The sequence below is a fragment of the Nyctibius grandis genome, chromosome Z (genome assembly GCF_013368605.1).
Source record: "Nyctibius grandis isolate bNycGra1 chromosome Z, bNycGra1.pri, whole genome shotgun sequence".
Taxonomy (NCBI): Eukaryota; Metazoa; Chordata; class Aves; order Nyctibiiformes; family Nyctibiidae; genus Nyctibius; species Nyctibius grandis.
Window position 1 is genome coordinate 505,962 of NC_090695.1, and position 26,333 is coordinate 532,294.

The 26,333-nt window shown below is 49.3% G+C and overlaps 1 protein-coding gene across 1 annotated transcript; it reads right to left on the reverse strand.

The window, feature by feature from the left end:
- Positions 1–1,995: 1,995 nt before the first annotated feature.
- Positions 1,996–9,542, reverse strand: LIPG (lipase G, endothelial type). Its single transcript, XM_068422069.1, has 10 exons — positions 9,446–9,542; positions 9,080–9,276; positions 7,865–8,044; positions 7,072–7,183; positions 5,851–6,075; positions 5,165–5,407; positions 4,444–4,564; positions 3,676–3,894; positions 2,983–3,075; positions 1,996–2,161 (listed from the first exon to the last, which is right to left on the reverse strand). The coding sequence occupies exons 1-10, from the start codon at positions 9,540–9,542 to the stop codon at positions 1,996–1,998; spliced, it is 1,653 nt and encodes a 550-aa protein (XP_068278170.1).
- Between the last annotated feature and the right edge of the window lie 16,791 nt (positions 9,543–26,333).

Here is a 26,333-nt window from a genome sequence, read left to right on the forward strand (position 1 = left end):
CACGGTGACAAGTCACAGACACTTACCGCAGGCTTCAGTTATTGAAACCTTTGCATAAAAACATGAAAAAGAAAAAATATCTCCAAATGTGCTTGCTTTGGTTGGATTGAAGCTCTACAAGAACTCAGAGAACCTCAGAAGGACTTGCTAAGTCTTCAGAACTCAGCGCACCATAGGGCAATACAATTTTTGAGGTTGCCTTTCTGCATGCTAAAAGCTCAAGAGTTGTTACACCACGTCTCCTTCCAAAAAGAGAAAAAGGAAAAAAAAAAAAAAAATCTAGTTCACCTCTGACAAGGCCCACTCTGCTGTCGCAAGCAGGACAGCTGTGAAGAGTCTGTCAAACTCAGAGCAAAGCCAAAGTCACCTGGCACCAGGGAATCCAACCAGGACATTGTGGCAATGAGGGTACGATGTCATCTGTTTGGCTCAATTAAATACTTTGCACAAAAATAAGGTCTTAACTACGCAGTGGTACTACAACAGCACCTGAACAGAGGCGAACGCATTCTCAGTAGTTAAAAGGACTGGTGCAAAGCTCTCGTGAAGCAGAAGGTTCCTCACCTTCCTCCTCTCCTCCAGTCTGTAGGTGAGCAGCTGCCATTTGCCTCTTACAAAGAGATCAACACATGGGACTGGACAGTTTCGCTGCAGACACTGAGGAGCAAGGAGCAGCTGCCAACACCATCACCTGCCACCTGCACCGTGTTCTGCCCCAGGAACAGGGAGGACGGAGTAGTACCTTCTTCTAAGGTAACATATAGAGATTTCAGTATCAGCCAGAGACAGAATGGATTATTTTTAAGGCAAGCAAAGGACAACTTGAAGTTAAGTGGCATTGTGCTTATTCCCACTCCTGAACAACCCCACACGCTTGACCTGTGCTGGTCTCATCTTCCCCCAGCTCATAGTGCTGTTGGACCCACGGTAACTCCTACACTAGATGCTAATTTGTTCTTGGCAGCTCTGACACCAACAGTCCGACGGGCAGTTAGCATGGTTATCTTCTCAACTCCGCTGGCAGGCAGACCAGAAGATCATTGCTGAGGTCTAGATCTGTGAAGATCTCATCTGTAGTCCTGGTTCTTGGGAGCAGGCAGGAAATGCAGTGTGTAACAGGTCAAGGTAAGGTTAAATGCATGAACCAGGCTCCTCGGGGAAGGGAGAATGTAGTTTTAGTTATTCTAAGTCTAGGATTGCAGCCCAATTGCTCCTCAGTTTCTTGCATCTGATCCAAGACACTTTGTCCTGAAGAACTAGTTGCTTTGAGTGCTACCGAGCCAGGTTTTTGCCAGAGCATCTTGCCACCTGTGTGGTCTTCATGCATCTGGGTTGCTCAGTTGTGAGTCTTTAGAGAAGTTTTCAGAGTGAATTTGAGATGGATCTGGGAAAAGCAGAGAAGGAAAAAAAATATCTAGTTAAATGTAGACGTTAAGAGGAGTAATAAATAATTCCTAAGAAACTCTGGGACACCAAAAACAGGTTTAGACAGTACAAGTTGGTATTTTATTCTGTCAAAGCAGCACTTTGCCCAGTAGCTACTCAATGAGAGCCTGAAGCAGACATTATGCACGCAAGTAGGCTGCAAACAGAAATTACAGGACTTGACACTAGACTCTGCCTCTTCAGATTCATTCAGGGAGGACAGAAGTTTGCAGACTCAATCTCCAAGCAGGGAATTATAATCTTTCAGTGACTTGGCAGGAATGGAGAGCTGAACAGCAGGTAATTGCTCATGATCTGTAGGAGGAAGGCTCATTTCCTAGGAACCATAGTGCTTTGGAGCTCAGATCTGCTCCTCTGCCTTGTGCAAAAGCTGTACTCCATGAGTAAGCAGGAAGGGCACATCTGCCAGCAGTTCTGTTTTATGAGGGTTATTGAGCAGCACATCAAAACAGCCTTTTATTGTACCTGCAGGAATATTTACTTGATCTTTCAGAGCCTGTGGCAGAGCAACAAGTTTTTGTACAGGGGTTTCATTCACAGAATTGTTTGCTACTGCGTGTAGCACGGCTTGCTAGTTTCTGCCAAACCTGGAACTACCAGCTCGTGTTTCTGAGCTGAGCTCTGCTGCCCAAGAAGGTTGTGCAAAGCACGACTTCCACAGGGCTTTGCTAGCCCTAACAAGCACTTTGACTCCAGATTAGTAAGTGACAAAACTCTAAGTTTACAAATTGAAATTTAAGAGAGGCCAGAAGGCTGGGCTTCATCTGAAGGAGACTATCATTTAGTCAAATGAAGAGGGATTCATTCAAAACATGACTAGAGGCAGGTGGAAGCAATCAGGCTGTCACTGCTGGGACTAGACTTACTGGAAGTCATGCTCTGAGGACTGATCCTAGGTGTCTGGAAAGTCCCCCCAGAGGTGAAGCAGGGCTGAGACGCTCTGGCAACGGCTGTGTTTGCACTCTCCTGAACCAGAGGAGATTAGCATAGCCGGAGATGAAGCAGGAGGAGAAGCCCTCAGCTGTGTCTTTCTCATGCAGTTGAGCTGAAACTTTAATCAAGAGATTTCTTGGCAGCTCGAGATCTTCTACCAGGCTGAAATGATCTTTGAGGCAATCCCCTGCACTTCCAGCTTGCCTCTGTTTTACAGGGCAGCTAATAGATGTCTCTAATTAGCTCTCCATTATTGCAAGGACCTTGGGTATTGGTAGCACCTCATTTTTAGCATCTACCATGACAGCAAGCAGGCATGTTCTTTAGGCCCAAGGATTGTGTTATACAGATCTGGTAGTCAGCATGTAAAGGTACAAGGCAACAAACCAAGATCGGATGTGAGGATAATATCACCTAGTTAGTGGTAGTTAAGGCATATATGAAAAAGTAGTCTAATAGCTGGGAATCTTTGGACTAGAATTTATTAACTTTTTTTGAAAGAAAAAGAGGTTCCAGGAGTCTAAACAAAAGAAAAACACTCATCCCAGCACAGCCACATGCATCAGACAGGATTTCTCTTAGGTAACTTTTTTTTTCCCCTACCTTTTTCGCCATTCATCTGCGCACTTCACAAACCAGAGCTCTTTACCAGGAGATATACTGGTTAGCTGGGAATCCTCCACGCAGAAAGCAAACCTAGGAGGAGCAATCAGAAGTCAAGAGAAGGTATCTGTTGTCTCCGTGATTAACAAATAACATGTAATATGGATTGCAGCTAATTCTAGGACAAGTTGTTTGATTTGACACCCTTCCTGTGGAGCATCTTGATACACCACCAGCTGGTGTCACCACGTTACTGGTTTCAGCTTTAGGTCTAGCTTGCTGTGCCAAATTGGCACATTATGCCTGTAAATAACAGCCGTGCCCATCTATGTTTCAATATTTTTGGCGCTGCCAGTACTTTAACCCCTCAGGTATGATCTAAACCATCTTGAAGGAGGCTAATTTAGTCCCCAAGGGCAGGCAAGACAGTGTCACAGCATCTAAATAAAGCAAAAGATCATTCCAGATCTGATCTACAGCAACTGGTTTTGCTTAAAGCCTAGTTTGCAACCTCCTGTTGGCAAGTAACCTGCTCTCCTGTACCATGAGGGAGCATTAGCTGGTAACACTAAAAATGAAAGACAGTTCAGGACACCAAGTCCAAAACCCCAATTTTTCTTGCTAGATTCTGAATATTTCTCCTTTTCATTGAAGTTTCGAGGCAGCTCACATGCAGCCTAACACAATTATTACCTCTGTTGTGTTTCCCCAGATTTCACACGTATACGTCTGATATGCAGCTCCTGGGAAGACTTTGCAGGCCGATACCAGTAGCTCTTCAGCTCTTTCCATAGGTCATACCATGACTGAGACGTTCCTTCCCAGGTGAGCTTTATTTTTAAAAGTTCACCCATGTCCTCTTCAGTATAGACCAGGAAGGTGTTAGTAGCATTTAGGCCAATTAGATCAAGCCTGAAAGACAAGCAGAGACTCAACATTTCTTCCTCATGGAAGCATGCCAGATGCTCATTCATTCCATACAAGAAGTTAAACAGAGCCCTTTGCAGCTTATCAACTGCTCCACGTTCAACTGTCACCAGTTAATTACTGATTACACTAAAGAAAGTGATAGCTTGTTCCATACAATGCATCGTGTATTGGGCTCAGCCCAATTCAGGTGAATTTCTTGTGTTTCTTCTGGGAGAGGCCATAAGAGGAAAACAATGCCTCCAGAGATACGGGTGCTTTCAGACTATATCCAAATGGTAGAGGGGAAAAGCAAAACAGAGTACTTGAACAGTGAGCTGTGAAGGCTAATATGTAGAGGACTGGGCACACCAAATTGCTTTCTCAGCAATAAATTATGACTAAGTTACTGGATGAAATGTTTTTTGAATGGTGATGAAGTGAGGCAGCTCAGGTGTGATGCTAGTGTTACCAGAGGGGAAAAAAAGTGATGCCACCTTGCCTAGTCCCACTGAACTTCTTACTTAGGTAACCACAACAGGCCAGCTTGCTTACATTTCTAAAGACAGAGGTTCAGAGTCTCCGTTGGTGCCGTGAAGGGTGACGGAGAAAGTAGGATCAGCCTCTCCCAAGCTCTTGTAGCTGAAGACATGCATTTTCATCTGGTAATGGTAGACTAGAGAGAAACAAGGAGAGCATAGATGGAAACAACTTTGAGAGACAACATTGCTCAGCATCACTCTTTGTGAATCACAGAATCACAGACTGGTTGGGGTTGGAAGGGACCTCTGGAGATCATCTAGTCCAACCCCCTGCCAACGTAGATTCACCTAGAGCACATTGCACAGGGTCACATTCAGGTGACATAGTGTTGGCTGTCAAAGGCTAGACCCTTTATTGAGACATCATTGATCACTTTTTCCTGCCCTTACTGATTACAAAGTCGACATTTATGCAACAACAACAGCAGGTCCGCTCTGGGGAGAGCTTCCCAAACCTTACACTGCTCTAAGATTTGGGGTGGTCTTGCAAGTATGACACATGTAGTCCTGATCAAAAGGCAGAGTGTCCTTACGGCCAGAGTCCTGTTGATTTTAGATGGAGGAAGTAATGCCATAGGACAGCAATGCAGCCAGGTGACAGCAGAAGACTAACACCTGGTGCTGTGCTGCTTTCAGGTGATGCTGCTGTTCCACCTCTACATCTTTCCCAACATTGCATTTGGGAGTCTGCTCTTAGGGATGAGACCATGCTCTATTTAAGAGGGAAAGCGTACCTTTGAATGGCATGTCGGCTCTCGTTTTTAAGTACATCTTGCTGTTTCTTTTGTTCCGTGTTTTCCTGGCGTTGTAGCCAATGCCGCTGCAGCGGTTCTTGCGGCAGCTCAGGCAGATGCCCTTCTTGAAGCGGCTGGAATCAGTACATTGAAACGCGAAGCTTTGTTTGTCTTGGTTCACGAGGGAGTCCACAAAGAGGTGCACAGACCGCTCGTGTTCACATTTAACAACTTCACCAATTGCTAGAGAAACAGAGTTGCAAAGGATACGTTTTGTTTAACCATTTGTCACCCCAGCAGCTGGTAAGACATAGTGAGCTAAGCCTTTTTGTAGCCCAACATGAGTTGAGCATGGTCAAACTCGAACATTTTTCAAACAGTAGCAATTCAAGACACTTGAAGAGGACTTGTCATTTAGCATCTACCATGAAAAGAGATTTAAAGAGGGTTCTAGACCCAGCATAAGACGACCATAGTTTATGATCAGGCGTTAGAGTGGGAACATGCTACTTCAGAATTAAAAGCAGGTCTAGTTTCTAGCAACTATCTCCAGTAGTACATGCAGTTTTAAAGGAAAAAATAGTTTTCTCTGCTCTTGTAAATCAGATCATTCCCCAGCATCAACCCAAGTCTATTTGTGAAGGGTCTACACTGACCAGAGGCAAAAATAAATAATGAGAACTTACTCCCATAGGCAATTGCTCCCAAGACATCACTTAATCCACAGCCAGGCTGGAAGTCTCCTCCATTGGGGTAGATGTCAACATGGCCTACAGGCATCTGGATCCCAATGCTAACTCCTAGTGTTTCCCTTGTGTAGGTGTGAAGGACATCCACAAAGTTAGCATCATCGGGGGAGAGGCGCTTGCTAGGGTCCACTCCTTCAAACATGGGGCCGGCCGGATCCAAGCCTGGTGTTAGAGAGAGTATGCAAGATGCTAGGTAAGTCCCATACCACTTTTGGTACAATACAACCCAGTAGTAGCACCAGTTTGCTCTACAGCGATGGCTTCAGATCGCTTGTTGGAAGCAACAAGTCTTTGCTAGGTCACAGTGAAGAGATAGATACTTCAAGGGGTAGCAGACAATCAAACACCAGAAGAGATCTAGCACACCAAAGAGACTGTTGGTAGCCAAAGCTGCCTTGGCTACATTTAATCTGTTTTCAGACTGGACATATGGAGGGACTAATACAAGTTTAAGCAGCAGCAGCCAGGTAATCCCTGCATCTGAGATCCCATGGTGGGTTTGGGGATCTTCTGTTAACCTCTGAGCCTCACCCCCAACCTGAAGCTGTGCTCCTGAGCCATTCCCCAACTTGACTGGTAGGTGATTTTTTTTTCCTGCTTAACCAAATACAGATATTTATTGCCAGGCTCTGAGGAATTCTCACTGCCAGCGTCACATTTAAATGCTTAATTCAACTACTTGTACCATGCCCTAAGTTCTCACATGTTGAAATCAGCTTTCCTCTGGAGTCAGAAGCACTCTCCAGAATGAGGGGTTTGGGTTTAACATCCCATGGGACAAACTGCACCCAATAGCTCTCACTTCCATTAATTTATGAGCTGTAATTACAAAAGCAGTATCACTCAGAGGTTTAGGATTTAGATAGTAAGAGCTTGAGCTGGGTTTGTTTTGAACCCACATTTAACTTCAAATATACTCAAGATCACATTGTCCTCTGAAAGGTTTTTCACTGAACCCCCCTTACATTTGGGGTTCAAAATTAAGACTCTTTCTCATGTGAAGAGACCCATACTCCCCACTGCCGCCACAGGTGGGAAACTTGTCATTTCTGGATGAGCAAGCCCAAAACAACATCGCAGCAACACAGGAAACGAGCCTCTTTGGGCTAACTCTCTGCTGCTACGAAAAGGTAAGAGAGTGCTTAAAAAGCATCTTGCCTGTAATTCTGCCTATTGTCCCATGGACGTGGTTACCAGCAAAGCCAGCAACGTGGGCGCCCAGGCTGTACCCGATCAGGTGGACGTTCTCAAGCTGGAAGAGCGGGTTCTCCTGCAAGTGAAAAAAAATTATCATTTTCCCCCCTGTCTTTCAGGGCATCTGGCACTGCTCCTATCTGCACAACTCCCAAGTCCAGTCCTAAAAGGCTGGAGGGAGGGGGCAGAAAAACATGCTTCATTCTTTATTTCATCAAGACAAGTATAAGTTGAATGGTTTGGATGGCACTTGTGGTTTGCCCCCAACCACAGTGCCCAGCTTTCAACCCCAATTACAATACCCTTTGTTTCAGCAGCAGCTGGAGCAGCTTTCCTCCAGGGAGCTGCCAGCAGACCTCAGTACTGGCCGTGGACTCAAGTGCCAAGTGTAGCACTGTGGGCCTTTTCCTTCTCCTTTTCCACCTTCTTGCTGAGCCAATGCTGACTTTGAATGCCCAACTCCTGAGTCCACGTTGCTCAGACAGGAGCAAGGACTCCTAAATTTGAAGTCTACTTCACCATCCCTGATCCCAGCACACTGCAAAGCAGCATCTCCCAGGAAAGCACTGCTGCTCTTCCTCACACGAGGGCTGAGCACAGCACCTGAGCTACAAGCCATCGCCCCACCAAGCCTTGGGGTTGGGATTACACCAGAGCCTTCCCCGCTCGTGAGCGCTGGAGCCGGTGTATGCTCCATTCCCTTGTGCAACAGTCCCTCATGGAGCATTACAAGAGACAGTTCTTAACTTTGTGTTACCTGTAACCAGTCAAGCAGCCCCGCTATGCTTTTCCCAACGATCCGCGTGTTGTTCACAGCGTTGGTATAGAGCTGGTGGGCAAGAGGAAGCCAATCCACCACGACCACGTTGGCATCCTTCTCCCTCTCCTGAAGAGCAGACACCAAGCTGCCCAGCCAGGTTTCGAACATGCCACTCATCTAGAAAGAGATTCAGGTGTTAGTTTCCAGCTCCCAGGATCAAGATCTACACGTTCACAGTGAAGTTATTTGTATAACATTTACATATTCTCTTCCAGCTATTTGCTGCTCCTCTGCAAGCCCCACTACTTCTCAGCACCGTACTAATGGTGTAAGAAAAACAGGTTTTGAGATGTAATTAGCCGCCTTGCCTTTTAAAGCAGGAGGGAGAGGCATTCGTTACATGCCACCTTATCGCTCTTTTTCTCAAGAGTTTCAGAAATTCTGATAGATTGCAAAATTATTTTCCAGCCCTGGCACTGCCATTTGCATAAGCCCTGGCAGAGCTGATAAGTCCCCTTGTGCCACACATTCAGCCACGTCAAATGCAGAGGAAAAAAGCTTGATAAAGCCTGTCTGCCCTCTGTTTCTTTATCGAGGTGACCACATAGAAGAAGTGAAGACTGTGGACACACAGCTAAAATGACAGAAGGTCTATGTGTGTGTGAAGCCAACTGGCACCTTCATAGTGGTCAGTTAGTTGGATTTCAGGGAAAATCTCAAGTTCCCTCTACCACGTTCACATTATACAAAGTGATCTTGAGCAGTTGTGAAGGACTTGGGGGATTTCACAGAGTTCTTAAGTATGACCCACATCACTTTGCTCCCGAGACTTCAGATGCAGCTACTAAGAGGCCATAGTTCCATGTGAAAATGAGGAAAAACTTCTTTACTGTGAGGGTGGCAGAGCCCTGGCACAGGCTGCCCAGGGAGGGTGGGGAGTCTCCTTCTCTGGAGATATTCAAAACCCGCCTGGACGTGACCCTGTGCAACGTGCTCTGGGTGACCCTGCTTTGGCAAGGGGTTGGACTAGATGATCTCCAGAGGTCCCTTCCGACCCCAACTATTCTGTGATAGTGCTCAAAAGATGAAAAGTTGTCCCAAATCCCACTTATTCTAGAGCCACAGCCCACTTAGAGGGCAGCTTGCTCGCTCTGAGTGGATCAACTGAACACTGAGCATCGCCTGGAGCCACGCGGGATCCTCCGTACTTACTGTCCAGCCATGAATGATGAGGAAGGTCTTAGCTGTCACGTTGAACCTGCAATCCTCCAGACACTCGTCCTGGCCCACGGTGAGCGTGCAACCGTCTTCTTCGGCGCCGGGCGAGGAGCGGAGGTTGAACTTCACCTGGGGCTTGGGCTTGGGCGCGGGCTGCTCCCTGTCCTCCAGCAGCTCCGCGGTGGTGGCATCTGCAAAGGGACCGAGCGGAGAGGAGGGTCATCCTCCGAACCCACCGCCGGGCTTCAGCCCCCCGTGGGAGAAGGGGACCTGCTCCGCGGGCAGGAGCGGAGCGGCGCCCCGGTGCGCGGCGGCTCCTTCCCCGCAGCCCGTCCCGCGTGGGACCGCGCGCTCACCCACCTCCTCCCCGCAGCAGCGCAGCCTCCGCCACCGGCGGAGCGCCGCCCGCCGCCACGCAGCAGGTCACGCCGGTGCAGAGCAGGAGGACCAGCCTCATGGCTCGGACGGACGGACGGACGGCGGCCGGCGCTCCGCGGGCGGCGGGGCCCTTTAAGGGGCCGCGCGGGGGCGGTGCCCGTGGCCCGATGGGGCGGGCGCTGGCGGCAGCGCTTCTCCTATTGGTCACGCCCTCCCTGACGTCACGGCGAGCTTGAATGGAAGGGCCCACGCGGGGGGGCGCGGGGGGGGCGGTGCGCGGGAGCGCTCACGCGTGGAGGGAGCTCCGCGGTGTGATGCGGGGGGGGTGGGGGTGTTTTTGCGGGGATCACGGGTGGGTTCCCAGCGCTGATACCCCGAGGGGCAGCGGGGAGGGGCGGGCCCCACGGAGGCGCGTTCCTCGAGTGGGACCCACGGGGGACGAGACGCTCCCCGCAGGGCAGCACCTGCCCCGCAGCCTGTTGGCTTCTGTGGATAGTTTTGAACCCGCTGTTGTGAAAAACTGAACTGCTGGGGGTTAACGGGAATATTTATTGATATTTTATTGCCTGTGTTTTTGCCGTTTTTGCCGTATTTCATTTTATTGCGCTGCTGCTGGCTTGCCGTGGTGTAAGGAGAAGGGGTGACACTCCGGGACACGTGGCTTTCTTGGTCTCTTTTTTTCTTCCCCTTTGGTGGGTCCTTTCCCTCTCAACTCGCAGCAGAAAGCGAGGAGGAGGCACCAGGGTCTGCGGTGCGTAAGAACGGCAGGGGAGAAGGTTGGAGGGCAGGGATGGCATCCAGAGGGAGCTGGACAGGCTGGAGAGTTGGGCGTGTGCGAACCGCGTGGAGCTCAACAAGGCCAAGTGCAAGGTCCTGCACGTGGGTCGGGGCAATCCCAAGCACAAATACAGACTGGGTGGAGAATGGATGGAGAGCAGCCCTGAGGAGAAGGACTTGGGGTGATGGGTGATGAGAAGCTCACCATGAGCCGGCAACGTGCGCTGGCAGCCCAGAAAGCCAACGGTGTCCTGGGCTGCATCCCCAGCAGCGTGGCCAGCAGGGCGAGGGAGGGGATTCTGCCCCTCTGCTCCGCTCTCGGGAGACCCCCCCTGCAGTGCTGCGTCCAGCTCTGGGGCCCCAACAGAAGAAGGACACGGAGCTGTTGGAGCGAGTCCAGAGGAGGCCACGAAGATGCTCAGAGGGCTGGAGCACCTCTGCTATGGAGACAGGCTGAGAGAGCTGGGGCTGTTCAGCCTGGAGAAGAGAAGGCTCCAGGGAGACCTTCTAGCACCTTCCAGTACCTGAAGGGGCTACAGGAAAGCTGGAGAGGGACTTTTTACAAGGGCATGGAGTGACAGGATGAGGGGGAACGGTTTTAAACTGAGAGAGGGGAGATTGAGATGAGATATTAGGAAGAAATTCTTTGCTGTGAGGGTGATGAGACACTGGCCCAGGTTGCCCAGAGAAGCTGTGGCTGCCCCCTCCCTGGCAGTGTTCAAGGCCAGGTTGGATGGGGCTTGGAGCAACCTGGTCTAGTGGAAGGTGTCCCTGCCTGTGGCAGGGGGTTGGAACTGGATGGTCTTTAAGGTCATTCCAACCCAAAGCAGTCTGTGATTCTAAGGTAGGAAAAAGGTGCAGGCAAATGATGGGCAGAGATGAGGAAGAAAAGATGGAGGCCTAAAACCAGCCAACAGCATGGGAAATAATGAGAAATCAGGTCTGGGCATTGCTTTAGCCCTCACTCGTAGGTATTGATGGAGGGAATTAATCTGGCTTTCCAGCAGTGCTTTCCCGGAGCGCTGAGTTCATACCCTGCGCCCCTACGAACCCAGCTGCCTCCTGACTCCACATGGGTTGGCAGTTGGACTAGGTGGTCCTTGTAGGTCCCTTCCAGCCGAAATATTCCGTTCTATTCTAAAAGGTTTTCTCATAGCTCTCGTATATGCAGCACGTTGTGGCTGGGGGACTGCTGCTCTTCTCTTGGGGATCATCCCCAGAACCTCTTCATTTCTGACTCTGCAGAATGAACACGTGTTCTGGGAGCTATTTGAGCACCTCCTGTTTCAGGAGGCTGGAGATGACGTGAACTGCTTCTCCCATGGGAGCGTGGGTTTGAGTGGAGTGTCCTGGGGACGCAGCGTCTCCTGCAGCTGTGTGGTCCCCCTCGAGGAGCAGCATCCTGACAGCAGTGGCCTAAAAAAAGAGAGGACAGAGCTTTCTGTCCAGACTTACTCCTGCAGGAAATGAATCAGCTAAGCCTCATCACCAAACGCTTCATCATTTAAAAAAATTCCTGGTGCCAACAAAACCCTGTCAGACCATTGGCCACTGCGACATCTTCTCATTCTTCTTCCTGTGCCTTTGCATTCAGCTGTCGCTGCTGACGGGGTGGGGATGTGTCCTTCTTTTGTCTGTGCTTCCAAGAATGACAGTAGCAGTGAGAATAGCTTAGCAACAGCGAGGAAGAAGCGCATCAAAATAATTCCTGGCTGCTTCGGCCAAAAGGTGACGATTGTCCAAGGAGAAGCTCAGGATTTGTTGTGATGGGCATCGTATCAACACAGGGAGTGAGGCTCTGCGCTGACCTCTCTGTAACCCTAATGGCCTGGGGAGGAAGAAGGCTCCCACCCAGAGCTTCGTGGAAAATAACAGTTCATTAAGCCCAAATAATTTTCAGGAGAAATTCCTAGTTTTGCTTAGTTTTGCACTGGGAAAGGTTTCATGGCTCCCCGATGGAATTTCTGGATGATTGTAATAAGTAATAAATAATGAACCAGGGTAAAATGGCTAATAATTCACCTTAAAAGAGCTGGAAGCTGAATATTTACAGCACTTGTAGGGATGTTGGAGGCTTTATCTCAGCAGCTGGTGTGAGTGGGGCGATGCCCAGGGAGATAGTGGCAGTTCTTGGACACGTCTTTCTGTCTCTCTCCATCCCCACTGTGATTTCCTAAAGATCTCAGCTCAGTCCAAAAGCAGAACAGGAATGTTTTTGACCTCATATGAGTATTTTTATAGGAAATAAAAAAATGTCCCACTCAGCTTTAGTCACAAGCTCTTTGCAGGTGGGTGCTGGGTGGTTGAGGCTGAGGCTGGTTTCTTCTTCAGCAGCAAACGTGGTGAGTCAGAGCGGAGCCATGAGATGCGGAGCTAGAAGGGACACGTGAGAAGTGAAGCTTCTTTCTTAGTAGCAAAAAGCTGAAATCAGTATGATATGTAAATAAATATGCCAAAATATTTAAAGGTCTGGAGTCTGCTGGTGATCTCGGGGAAGGATTAGACAGGTTTTTTTTATCAGCAGCATTTAATTTGAGAGGTTTCCATGTCCGTGCATCCAGCAATGAGACCCTTTCAATGCCATTTCCATAGAAGCAGAACATCTCAGTCCCGGGTTGTGGTCAGTGTCTTCTGATAGAAACAGGCTGTCACCGTCCTGCTCAAGGAGACTGAAGTCAGGAGCCTTTTGCAAAATAATTGCCCTTAATGCTTCTATTTCCCTGCCTTTAAAATTAGCATATTGATACCTCCTTTCCTTGCAGAAATCGCAGCCAGAAGTATGAATGAACGGCACCATCAAAAAGCTGAGCATTAAGGGAAAAGGGAAAAATCCTTCAGCATCACACGACCTCTTTAAAGACCTGCAGAAGTAGAGTAATTCTGGTGCAAGCGGCTCTGGAGATCACGAGGGAAATAAACAGCAGCCTTTTGCATGAACGGCGCTGCCGACGTTGCATCCCACGTTCTCCCAGGGATGACCTGCTGTGGAAGGAGCAGCAGAGAGAGCGGTTTGCTGCCCTGGATGGGGGACCACCGCCGCGGTGAGTGGCTGCTGGAGGGATTTGTGCGGTATTCCCGTGGCCAAGATTGCATCCCGTCGCATTCACATTGCTAGGAAGGGCGTAAGTGGAGCGCTTGGCTCAAGTGAGCCCTCCTGATGGGAAAAAATTGTGGCTCTTGGGTTTGTGGGGTGCTTGTTACTGAAAGTAATGACACAACAAGAGGTAAGGATGCTCCTATTAATGATTGCTCATTTGCAGAAGCCAAAGACTGATTTCATTGCTTTAGGTGAGATATTCAGTGTCAGGGAGTGATCATCATTATTCTGCAAATTTTTAATTCCACATTTAGAAACCTCAGAGTGTTTTACACACCCTCCAGTCTTCCTGCCTGTTTTTTTTTTTCTTGTTTTTGTTCTTTTTCTCCAATGAAAGAGGGAGTAGGATTTTGTCCTGGTTTTGTGGGGATAAAATTTATTGAATCACTTTTCTGTTACATTTTGTTTCAGTTTGTGGCCAGCCATGGTGATCAAGGCCATCAGCAGTTAAATCCAGGGCAGCTGCCCCAGGCTGGCCCACAGGTGTATTCTATATCATTAATGTCAGGTTCACTATAAATGGGAAAACTTGTGGGGATGTGGAGCTCTTTGCTCTGCCCTGTCCTTCTTCTCTCTTATCTTCTTAACTGTTACTATCCCTGGAGGGACTTCCACCACTGAGTTGGGGAGAGGAGATTGGGTGATAGAACAACTGGTTGGTGTTTAGCCTTGGGTGTGGGCTAAATGGGGACAGATTTGCAGGAGGAAGAGGGGAGAGAAAGGGATTATTCATTTTTTTTTTTTTTCTTTTTTAGTTATAAAACAGTTTTTCTTTTCAATTATAAAGCATAGCCCAGGCAGTAGAATTTAATGGGACTGGTATTAGTTTCCCTCTTGGCTCCTTCTGCCTAATTTGTTTCTGAGATGATGGGGGAGAAGGGGTAGAGACAGGGCTGGAGAACAAACCGAGAGAGGGACGGGCTGCTTGGGTGGCAGGGTGCACTGAGGTGGGGTGAAGGCCCCGGGAGGACCCACGTACTGGATGGATGTGCAGAGCTGACTGCACCCTAAAGGGTCTGCAGTTCTGGAGAGGCAGCTCTGCGGTGAAATAACATCACAGGTTAATCCTTGCATCACCCTGTGCCTGCTTAGCCCAGGTCCTCTTGGTTTGTCGTATGTCCTATCACACCAGGTATTATTTTATACTTTGAGCTTACTGCAGAGTGGGGAAGATACTACTGATGTGGCACAGATTCTGCTCTGGATATTTTTGCTCTGCGAGCATCAAACTGGGGTGAAAACAGGCTGTGGCGTCTTTGTTTCGTAGCCATTCCTTAGCCCACGTAGTCTCTCCTCCCCTCCTCAGCCTTTCAAATACAGCCCCTCTATGAACATGCTTTATAGGCCCAATACTGCATATCCCTGGACAGGTTTGCTTGCTTACAGAAGCAGCTAATCTCCGTCAGGTTATGAAATCAGCTCACATGTTTCAGCAGCATTACCCACTGTTGATATCCCCGTTCGATCCCCGTTGAGCTCTCTTTGTTGGAGGTAACCCCCTCTCCTCCTTCTAAGCTGATTTCTTAGGCCACATCATTCAAGTCTCGCATCCCCATGGTATTTAGATGTAGTAAAAATGACTGGGGGGAAAATAAATGGCAGCCAGCGAGCCAGCTAAACTGTCTGACTATTAATGGTCCTGTTAGTTGCAAATTTACTTTACCACAAAGCCCCCAGCATGTAATCCTTAGATGAATGCCTTTGATTGTGAGGGAATATTTACAGCTGACCCTGCCAGCAGTCTGCAAACCTGCAATGGGCCTCCTGGCCCACATTAAATCCGCTGGCATCTGTTCCTGGGTTCTTATCAAGCACATGCTCTGTCACTGCAGTGTTTGGGCTGTAGCGCCGGCGGATACGGTGGGCCTTGAGGAATAAATCCCCACATTCCTGCGAAATGCTAATTCTTGTGAACGTTGTCAGACAGGGAGGAACGTTACAGCTCGTACCTGCCTCCGGGCATCGCCGTCTGCAGGGAGGTTTCCGGAAGGCTTTGATCCTTGCTGGCTGCCCCCTCCCCATAGCAGATCCCTGATCCTGCTGCTGGACCACCCTTCACCAAGGACCAACTTCTTCTTGGCCACTCTTGTGCCATTTTTCCAAACATGCCTGAACAATGTGAAGTGATTTTTATGATGATTTTTATCTCTTTTCACCCCTGCCTTGCATTAGTCCCCAGGTAGCTCAGATCGAGTGTGGTGTTCTTGCAGAGACCATCAGGTGATCTTACCCCATCTCCAGCCACAGCAGAGCTGTGCAGGAGCACAGGCTGACAGCCAGCGAGAGCTCAGTGCGTCCTGATGAGTGTTCCCTGTGCCCAAGCGGACGAGTGTAATTCAGCAGCTTGTCATTCCCAGCACATCCTGTGGTACGTGAGGTGGATCCAGACCGCTTGGCTGCTTTGTGTCGGACAGAAGACCCGGTGATGGGCGATGGGCCTGCTCCATCCACTCTGCAGACAAGGGTGTCTTTAGGTCTGTGCCGAGGACTGATGTATATTTTCGCTCTTCTTACGCCTTTACCCAAAGCCCACACTTTTCCATCCAAGCTGTATGAATGCTGAGCATGTTTGGGCTTGAACATGGAGCCAAGCCTATTGGCAGTGCAGCGGTGTCGTGGGTGGCCAGGGGGCTGTTGGCTTCTGCTCCTTTCTGAGGTCCTATTTTGGTGGGGGATTGGAGAAATGTCTCAGAAGTTTGTGATCACTTGACCCTTCAGATGGTGGATGGTGAGCCCCCAAGCAGCGCTTCTGCCTTGACTCTCCTGCATCCAACAAAGGGAAAAGATTAAAAAAAATAATAAATTACTAACACTACTCCCCTGCCTTTTTTGTAAGTGGAGCTAGAGAGTCCAGAGAGGAGTTTGGGGGGTGGTTGTTTGGTTTAGGGATAGCTTTAGAGTGCATCTCCTTATCCACATGCTTTTTCTTCAGATCTGCACGAATATTTGGCCCAAGTTTGGAGTGGATGTGGAAACACTGTCAGTGAGATGGACTCAACACTCAGCTGGACTGCAGCTCGAGAGGAGACGTAAGAACTGGCGGAGCAGGCAGCAGCTCTCCTGCCTGCTTAGAGGGGTCTGTCAGACCCAGGCACAGCTCTGTCTTTGGGCTCATTTCTGGTAATTAGCAGCTAAAAGATCTTGGAAGTTGGCATTTTGGCAGAATAATTACAACGCTGATTGATAGCTTCTCCTTCTCTGAAAACTTCCCAGACTAAAGCCCAAACCAGCCATCTAGAGCTTTATTTTCAGCAGTCCTAAATCCACTTTAAATTTATCTCCGTGGCACTCAGGCTTTCAAAACTGATCCTGTAAATCTGGATGGACACCAAAACAAGGACACTCTGAGCGTGCCACTCGACTTCCCAGTGCCTACAGGATAAAAAAGGAGTTATTTATTAAAACGAAGTAATTAGTTACTTACTTTAGCAAAGCCCTATAAATACATATAATGTTGGTTCTCACCATTGTTGCTAATTTGCACCCAAGCTTTGCTGTTGCAAATCCCAGATAATTCTTTCTTCCTGGGCTGTGTTGGATCAGACAGCTCATGCACATTCTTCCTCTCTTTGTGGTCCTGATTGCTGATTTGGCTGGTGTTTTGGAGATCCTTTGGCAGTATTTTACTGTGATTCACATTAAAGGGGAATGGTATTTTAAACCACAAACGTAGACTTTACGCACTATTTTCTGTTTTTCAGAAAAAGAGTGACAGTTTGGGGCACAGAAATAAGCAGCACAAGACGGTGCTGTGTATCATCAAGGTCAGGGTATCATTTGTTCTCCAGCACCCCGCTTTTCATTTACCCTCTCCTTGGAATCTTTCACCTTCTCAAATCTGAGCAGGGTGTAGTGCTGGGATCTGCCTGAGACAGGGGAAAGCCTCGAGCCGTCCTTGGAGATACATGGAGCCTCCTGCTTTCCTCAGATGTTGGGTTTACTTACACCAACAATATTATTCAATTCATTTTTCACCAGCTTGCGCATTTTGCTTTGAGAACCCATCAGCTATCCCATCCCTGAATCCAGCCTCATTCCTCGGTGTCTCAACGACAAGGAAATCTATCACATCCGCTTGCAGTGTGTGCAATATGAAGATGGGAAAGAATGAGATGTCCCTGAAGATGCTGGTGTCCCTCTGGGCTCTGCTTCACCCTCTGGCCATTTACTCCTAATTGCCTAACTTCTCCCATTTCTTGTGTTTGTTGAGTGTGTGGATCTCATTAGGAAGAGTCCATAGCTCTGTAATTAATTAAGAAAAGCTTGGGGCATTTCTTAGTAATTGTACTCATGTTCCTGCCTGTGATGTACAGACATTGCTGATATTCATCCCAGGAACTCCCAGTCCAAGGACAGACAGGCAGACAGACTAAGGTCAGGGCACAGGAAAAACAAGAGGGCTTTTCTGTGCAGGTCAGTTATATCCTGGGCTGCATCCCCAGTGGCGTGGCCAGCAGGTTGAGGGAGGTGGTTCTGCCCCTCTACTCCTCTCTGGTGAGATCCCCCCCCTTGCAGCACTGCATCCAGCTCTGGGATACTCAGCACAGGAGAGACAGAGACCTGTCCAGAGGAGGCCACAGAAATGCTCAGAGGGCTGGAGCCCCTCTGCTATGGAGACAGGCTGAGAGAGTTGGGGCTGTTCAGCCTGGAGAAGAGAAGGCTCCAGGGAGACCTTATCGCGGCCTTTCGGTACTTCAAAGGGACCTATAGGAAAGATGGGACAGACTTTTCACCAGGGCATGTAGTGGTAGGACAAAGGGTCATGGTTTTAAACTAAGAGAGGGGAGATTCAGACTAGATCAAAGGAAGAAATGTTTTACGCTGAGGGTGGTGAGACACTGGCACAGGTTGCCCAGAGAGGTGGTAGATGCCCCATCCCTGGAAACATTCCAGGTCAGGTTGAATGGGGCTCTGAGCAACCTGATCTAGTTGCAGATGTCCCTGCTCATGGCAGGAGGGTTGGACTAGATGGCCTTTGAAGGTCCCTTCCAACCCAAACCATTCTGTGATTCTGTTCTATGATCCTATGATATGCTTCGCAGAACAAGGGTGATTTTTCTAAGCAGAGCACGATGTAGGAGGTGTGAGCAAAGACCTGCCAGGCAGGCAGGACAGGGCAGCGGTGGCAGCAGACCTGCCCAGTCTGAGGTATGAGTGCAGGACTCGTCCCGCTAACCACCTCCCCATGTGTAATGCTCCATCCTTGCAGTTGCAATGCAGCTCCACAGCCTCTGTCTCCCGTCCTGTGCCCACGCTGTTGGCGTCGTGTCCCTGCATGCTGCAGGTCCAGCACCTGACGGAGTCACGGGGTGGCCAATGGCCATGGGATGGGGTGGGAGCTGGAGGTGTGCTACCTAACAGGGCCCTGCGTTCAGCAGATGCCTGCCGCAGCCTTGCCCGGTGGTTCCTACTCATCATATGACCTTCTCGAGCACCAGCATGTGACTGGGCCATGCACGCTGGAAAAGACCATGCGGAGCAGAGAGGAGAGGTTGGAGAGGGGGAGGGCGGCTCAGCTAGAGAGGATTAGTAAGCATGGACAGATGGAGAAAGCTTTGAAAGAGGGGGCTTGTGTCAGAGTTGTTGCAATAACAAAGGGGGAGGTAGCTGGATGATTGGAAGAGGGAGGGAAGGAGTGAGCCGGGAGGGAGGGATGACCTCAGAGGTGACATTTGGGATCAAAGTGGGGAAGTTTACGTCTTGTGGAGAGGAAGAAGTCTGCGTCTTGTGGAGAGGAAGATGCTGCAATCATCAGAGGAGGAGAGAGCAGGAACTTGGAGAAAATCTCGGACAATAAGAATAGAAAGGAATGAACACAGAAACCACACACTGGGATGATAAATGAAGATGCTGGAGGGGTTGCTGTGGACATGAAGTTTGGAAGAGAGTAGATGTTCAGAGCTGTAGCTTCTTGCTGTGCCATGAACAGAACCCTGTCTGCTTGCTGCAGCTTTTGCACGGGTTGTGTTAACAGGCATCATCCAACCTCATTTCCCAGGGTCTGAGCAGATCTCTGCCTTGGTTCAGAACAGAACGGGCTGCAGGGGTGACAAAGAGGCGTCCTGCCTCCGAGGACTGTTCCTCACTCGGGTCCCTCCGTGTGGTGTCTCTCAGCAGGGAGGTGGAGGTGCAGAAGCCTCTGGAAGAGAAGAGGTTTGATTGTGGTTTATCACAGAATCACAGAATCAACCAGGTTGGAAGAGACCTCAGGGATCATCGAGTCCAACCATTGCCCTGACACCACCATGTCAACTAGACCACGGCACTAAGTGCCATGTCCAGGCTTTTCTTAAACCCCTCCAGAGATGGTGACTCCACCACCTCCCTGGGCAGCCCCTTCCAATGGCTAATGACCCTTGCTGAAAAGAAATGCTTCCTAATGTCTAACCTGAACCTCCCCTGGCGAAGCTTGAGGCTGTGTCCTCTTGTCCTATCACTAGTTGCCTGGGAGAAGAGGCCAACTCCCACTTCACTACAACCTCCCTTCAGGTAGTTGTAGATATCAGCTGATCCAGAGGTGCTCTTGAACAAGGCAGAGGAGAGGAGGAGACTTCTTTGATCCATTTTGGTTAGGAGATGCAATGCAACGAATGGATGGAGTTTGAGGCTATGTTTCATAGTACAGGACACACGTAACCTTAGAAATGTTGACAGGATTCACAGGTCTAGAAAAGTTGAGGTTGGAAGGGGACAGTGGAGCTCATCCAGAGGAACCCGCCTGCAGCTCAAAGCAGGGTCAGCCAGAGCTGGTTGCTAAAATATTGTCCAGTTGTTTTTTTTAATACTTCCAAGGATGGAGGCTCCACAACATCTCTGGGCCACCTGTTCCAGGATTCAACCATCCTCACAGTACAAAAACAAAAATGTTTTCTCTGATGTTCAAACAGAATTCCCCATATTTTGATTTGTGCCTAAGTTGTGGATGCAAATTGTGGCCAACATCCCTGATTCCAGGGATATTTTTGGTTTCATTAACCAAAGGAACATTTAAAGCAGTACTTCTTGGTTATAAGCCAGACAGGTTAGAGCAAATGGAAGCCCAGGATTTAATTTATCCCAAATAGTGTTTACGATCAGGCACTTACACGATGTCTTTATTTACTGCCTTACTCATCAAGGCGATTGGCTGGTCCATATCTGGCAATTAAAGCCATGAACGAGCAGTCATAGACCCGCACAACCTGCGTAAATGATTTTGTGCCAAGAAATACACTGAATAAACACAAACTTCAGCTACAAGGTTATTTAATCACACAGGAGGTTTATTTTACCGGTGATTCCCTCCTAGCTGGGTGTGTAGGGGGTGGATGAACCCGTAGCTCTAGGACAATATGCCAAAAAATGTCAAATATTAAGACAATCTCACTGATTGCTGTGGGTTTTTTTTTTTGTTTTGACCACGTTCCTGGCTGCCTGGTCACCAGCAGCGTGGGGAAGGTGCTGTGCCTGCTGCGTCACGCTTCAGCAGTGGTGACGGTAAGGACAGATACTCAGCTGTCATGACGCTGAGCTCCCTTGGTTGTTCCTCACCCCTGGACTGGGTACAGTATATAACTTTTGGGCCCGTATGGAAGCATCTCTTTTTAAAAATCACACAGAGGAATACGTAACGTGATTGAGCCCTTCTACTAATGCAGAGCAAAACTCCTATAGTGTCTTGTCCTGCTGGCAAGTGGTCAGTCCATGATCTGGAGATGCATTTCATAGAATCATAGAATCATTTTGGTTGAGAAGGGCCTTTAAGATCATCGAGTCCAACCGTTAACCCACCACTGCCAAGCCCACCACTAACCCATGTCCCGCAGCACCACATCTACACAGCTTTTAAATCCCTCCAGGGATGGGGACTCCACCACTGCCCTGGGCAGCCTGTGCCAGTGCTTGACAACCCTTTCCATGAAGAAATTGTTCCTGATCTCCAATCTAAACCTCCCCTGGCACAACTTGAGGCCGTTTCCTCTTGTCCTGTCACTTGTTACCTGGGAGAAGAGACCGACCCCCACCTCACTACACCCTCCTTTTAGGTAGTTGTAGAGAGCGAGAAGGTCTCCCCTCAGCCTCCTTTTCTCCAGACTAAACCCCCCCAGGTCCCTCAGCCGCTCCCCATCACACTTGTGCTCCAGACCCTTCACCACCTTCGTTGCCCTTCTCTGGACTCTCTCCAGCACCTCAAGGTCTTTCTTGCAGTGAGGGGCCCAAAACTGAACACAGGATTAGAGGTGCAGCCTCACCAGTGCCCAGTACAGGGACACGATCCCTGCCATACTCCTGCTGGCCACACTAGTGCTGATACAAGCCAGGATGCTGGTGGCCTTCTTGGCCACCTGGGCACACTGCTGGCTCATGTTCAGCCGCCATCAACCAACACCCCCACGTCCTTTTCCACCAGGCACTTTCCAGCCACTCTTCCCCCAGCCCGTAGCGCTGCGTGGGGTTGTTGTGCCCCAAGTGCAGGACCCAACACTTGGCCTTGTTGAACCTCATACAGTGGCCTCGGCCCATCGATCCAGCCTGTCCAGATCCCTCTGCAGAGCCTTCCTCTGCAGAGCCTTCCTGCCCTCCAGCAGATCAACACTCCCGCCCAACTTCGTGTCATCTGCGAACTAACTGAGGGTGCACTCGATCCACTCATACAGATTGTTGGTAAAGATATTAAAGAGAATTGGCCCCAATACTGGGCCCTGGGGAACACCACTGGTGACCAGCTCCTAATGGGATTTAACTCCATTTCCTCCTTTTCCAGGCCCACAGATCTTGGTCCTGGGACTCGCTGTCTGAGTCAATAGATTTTAGGACATGGTTGTGGAGAGTGGTTTAGCTGGAGAGCTCACCTACTACATGTACAAATGCCACTGCCTTGCTGACCATGGGAGGAAAATGCAAAGAACAGGAGAGAGCTGTGCCTCTGGAGGAGCCAGGCATTTGTGAAGAGGCTGGTCAGGAGAGAGGAGTTCAGGGAAAGAAGGTCTGAAGGTTGGAAAGCTTCAGTGTTTCCAGCATTCAAGCTGGTTTCAATTTAAAATGAGTATTGGGTGCCTTTGTCTTCAAGATTTTCTGCTTAACCATTAGGAGAAGCAACCCATTTGTATGTAATTTTGTGAATGACAGTTAATATCCCCACATAGCCTTTGGGCTGCCAAAACTGGGTCTGTAAGATAAAAGCCAAAAATTCTACAGAGTTTGAAGAATTGGCTTCCGTTCCTGGGCAAAGAACAGGTCAAAACCCCCTCCTACAGCACGGTGGACACGTGGTGTGTTTTAGTGAGCCACAGTTAAGCTTGACCAGTCAGCCCCAATGGATCTATCTATCATGGGGATTTTAGCACCCACCTTCCCATTGCTCCACCTGCCTCTCCTTTAGAAATTAGCGTCCTCAGGAAGGGCGCCAGAGGCAGATGTGTGCCTGAGCTGGAAGGTGAGCAAGGCGGGGTCCTACAGCTGGAAATGAGCTCTCTTCTTGGTTCCAGACTTGCTCTGAAACCATAGCCCCGGCCAGTCTTGGAGCTCACCTCTCCCTCTGGCCAGGAGGGATGGTGGCTATCAAGGGCATTGACTGTGATTGTCACTTAGGATGACATTTGCCTTGGCAATTCCAGGAGGACTGATAAGGCCATTTGTTTATTCACAGCTAAACCCACCAAAGGACTTACGTGATACAACATTTCTGTACCTGTGTCAGCTCCCCACTGCCTGCTGGGCTCTTCCATGGCACGTTAAGGGGTGCAACCCCCTTCCAGCCCCAGGAGCAGGTCAGAGGAGAAGTGTGAAGCCAATGTGAAAAGCCTGCAGCAGGAAGGGTGGGAACATTGTTGCCACAGGATAGCCTCTGGCCTCATGGTAAGGGTGCAGCTTTGAAACCTCTCAAGGGAAGGAAATTGAAAGTGGGTTTCCCATGTCCTGGGAGTGTTCTGTGGCCACCACGCCGATGTGGCCACTGCTTTCTGCAGGTTGTTACCTCAGGAGATGGTAGAAACCTTTGCTGTCCTAGTGATGAGTCCTTCCTGGGAGGATGCTACTAGCAGGATCTTCCAAAGCACAAAGTAGAGGAATGGTTCAGGTCTAAACACAGTTGGATCTTTGCTTTCAATGCCTGCTGAGAGAGCAAGGGCTTCCTGGGCATGCACAGCACAATCACCAGGGCTGGGTGGTATGGACAGGGGAGCTAAGAGGAGTGGCAGCAGGGGAGTTTAAGGTAAAGTCCTACAGAGTTGAGATTCCAGTAGGGTTAGGAGGCAGCTGCCTCCTACGCAGGAGTTTTCAGGAACATGATTTTGGACTTAGGTGCCTAAATTTTCTGCTTAGGATGCAAAAGCTCTTTTTGAGCTGGGTCATGCAAGCTAAATATCCAAGGCAGCTGGTGCATTGGGGGGGTAAATCTCAACAAGGGCACGTGCTCAGCTGCCTCAGCCCTGATCTCAGCACCAGATATGTGCTAGGCTGCCTCTGAAAGCAGTTGTTAACAAAGATGAAAACATGCAACTCATTTCCTGACACCATCCGCAGAAGCTCCTACCTCTGCGCTTCCACCACTGCAAGCCCTCGGCAGCCGATCATAAACAGTTCCACGTGTCGGGGAAACCGAAAATGTAAGTACCAGAAAAACGTGTCCTGTTTGTTTTGGATTTAATTGATGAACAAACTAACCATGTGATAATTACCACCACGTGTCAACTACTTCTGTTTCACATCTCTCTCCCAGCTTTCTCTGAATGTCTTGAGGCTTCTGTGCTCTGCTGCTAAGAAGCAGCCCCGTGTAAAGGTGCTTCCCATGGAAATGGTGGTTTCCTTCACCAGCACTGGTTTCCTACACGGAGGCATGCTTGGAGGGGAGGGCAGAAACATGAAGGAGTAAAGTTGCATTCATGCAGGCTGCGAGAGGAGTTCCCCACAGTATGGTGGGGAAGGCCATGGAAGTGTTTGAAGAGCTGAGCTTTGGCTAGTTTTAATTTATTGCATCTGGAAACTTAGCGCTCCTGGGAATATTACTGTTCTTGTTCCATAGGAAGGAGAACTGAAATACTAAGAAAGTGTTGGAAGTCATCGCTGAGATCTCTTTTTACATGTTTATTGTTTCCTTGAAGTCATGAGACCCCAGAGGGGACACTTTTTCTTGTCTATTTTTCTCTAGTACCGCTTGGCTTAGAAAGGCTGTCGTGCGTGTATTTTGGCGGTGCTGATCCTCTTTCACATTACCACTATTCTGAGATGGTTGTGTGTAGTGAGGTGCCAAGCGGCTTCTAATCCCGTGGACGGTGATGGAAATGCTAATTGATGAAAAGGGATCTCGAGTATCTCAAAATAAGCACCCACGACTGAAAGCTAGTGCGTGCTCTTGTGAGTATGGGCTCCTAATTCTTTTTGTCACAGGAACTTTGTATATAAAAAGAAGGAATAATGTTTGCCTGCATCACAGCAGGTTTCCCAGCTTTGAGATCGGTGCTTAGAAGTTACTTGGAGACTTTGCAGAAAGCTTCTCCCTGAAAGCAAAGCAAAAGGCACCTTTTAAGGCAGGTAAATGGAGAGCTGCAGTCACAATTAGAGCTCTACAGTTTCCAGCCATGTAAATATTTGTGACACTTCAAATATTTTCCTCTTCCCATCTGGGTGAAATCCTAGCTTCAAGGCTTTGGGGTTTTTTAGCACTAAACAAGATATCCAAAAATAGCCTCGTGGTCAGAGCATTTACATGGGCAGTAAGTTCTTGCTCTGCTCTGCATATTTCTAAACGTGCCGTTGAACGCGGACTCTCTCGTTCCAGGGGGGTGACTGGACACCAGACTACTGGCTGCTCGGGAAGATGTTTCTCTTTTTTTCCACTCTGTCAAGCTTTTCTCTGTGAGCCTTTTGCTGGAGCTGGGTACCACTTTCAGGAAATATTTTACTTATACTGCACTGCTTGTTTTGTCCAATTTCCCAAGCAGTTCTAGTTGCGAATGCAGCCTAAAATGGAAGAAAATTTTTTAAGAAGTTAGGTCTTTGATTTTTTTTTTTTTTATAATGGAGAAAAGGAGGCTGAGGGGAGACCTTATCGCTGTCTACAACTACCTGAAAGGAGGGTGTAGCGAGGTGGGGGTTGGTCTCTTCTCCCAGGTAACAAGCGATATGATGAGAGGAAACGGCCTCAAGTTGTGCCAGGGGAGGTTTAGATTGGAGATCAGGAACAATTTCTTCACCGAAAGGGTTGTCAAGCACTGGCACAGGCTGCCCAGGGCAGTGGTGGAGTCCCCACCCCTGGAGGGCTTTAAAAGCCGTGTAGATGTGGTGCTGAGGGCCATGGGTTAGTGGTGGGCTTGGCAGTGCTGGGTTAACGGTTGGACTCATGATCTTAAAGGTCCTTTCCAACCAAAACGATTCTGTGATTCTGTGACTCTGTGGTGCAGTAAATACCAGTTGCAATTTATAAACACGAATCTCTTCGGTCTCATCTCTCCGATACCCCCGCTAAGCGAGGAGCTCCTCTCTATCCTCATCCTGAACTGCCATCTAGGGGCAGCCCGCGGCCTTGCTCCGTGCTCTGCCCTCCACTCATTTCTGGCCTGCGAACCACAGTGGCCATGAGCTGAGGGTGAAATTGTGTCTTGGCTCCAACGTGAGGCTTCTCTGACCACAGCAGGTGCCTTCCCCGCACAGCCCGGCGCTCCCCGCTCAGGGCGTCGGGCCCGCCGCCATTTTGCGGGGGTAGGGCTGGGGCTGTGCGGAGCCCCGCGCGGGTGCGTGTCTGCGGGGGAGCCCCGCACAGGTGCACACAGACACGGCGACGTCGGCTGGTGCACACGCAACGTTTTGCTGTCACATCTCCGGTTCGCTCACACGCGGGGATGTGCCCGCCCCGACCGGCCTCTCGTCGCCTTACCGACGGTCCCTCCACAGCCCTTCGCCCCGCGCTCGGCGCCGCACCTCCGCGACGCTCCCTTGGCCGAAATCCCGCGCGGGCTCTCGCGAGAGCGGGCGGCCCTCCCGCCTCCCGGCATGCCCCGCTCTTCCTCTTCCCCGCCG

What these genes read in the sequence shown, in the direction of transcription:
- LIPG (XM_068422069.1), bottom strand. Translation starts at nt 9,542, where the DNA reads ATGAGGCTGGTCCTCCTGCTCTGCACCGGCGTGACCTGCTGCGTGGCG. An exon ending in TCATCATTCATGGCTGGACA is followed by an intron (nt 8,045 to 9,079) that starts GTAAGTACGGAG and finishes ATCTCTTTCTAG; the next exon opens with ATGAGTGGCATGTTCGAAAC. An exon ending in GACAATAGGCAGAATTACAG is followed by an intron (nt 6,076 to 7,071) that starts GCAAGATGCTTT and finishes CTCTAACACCAG; the next exon opens with GCTTGGATCCGGCCGGCCCC.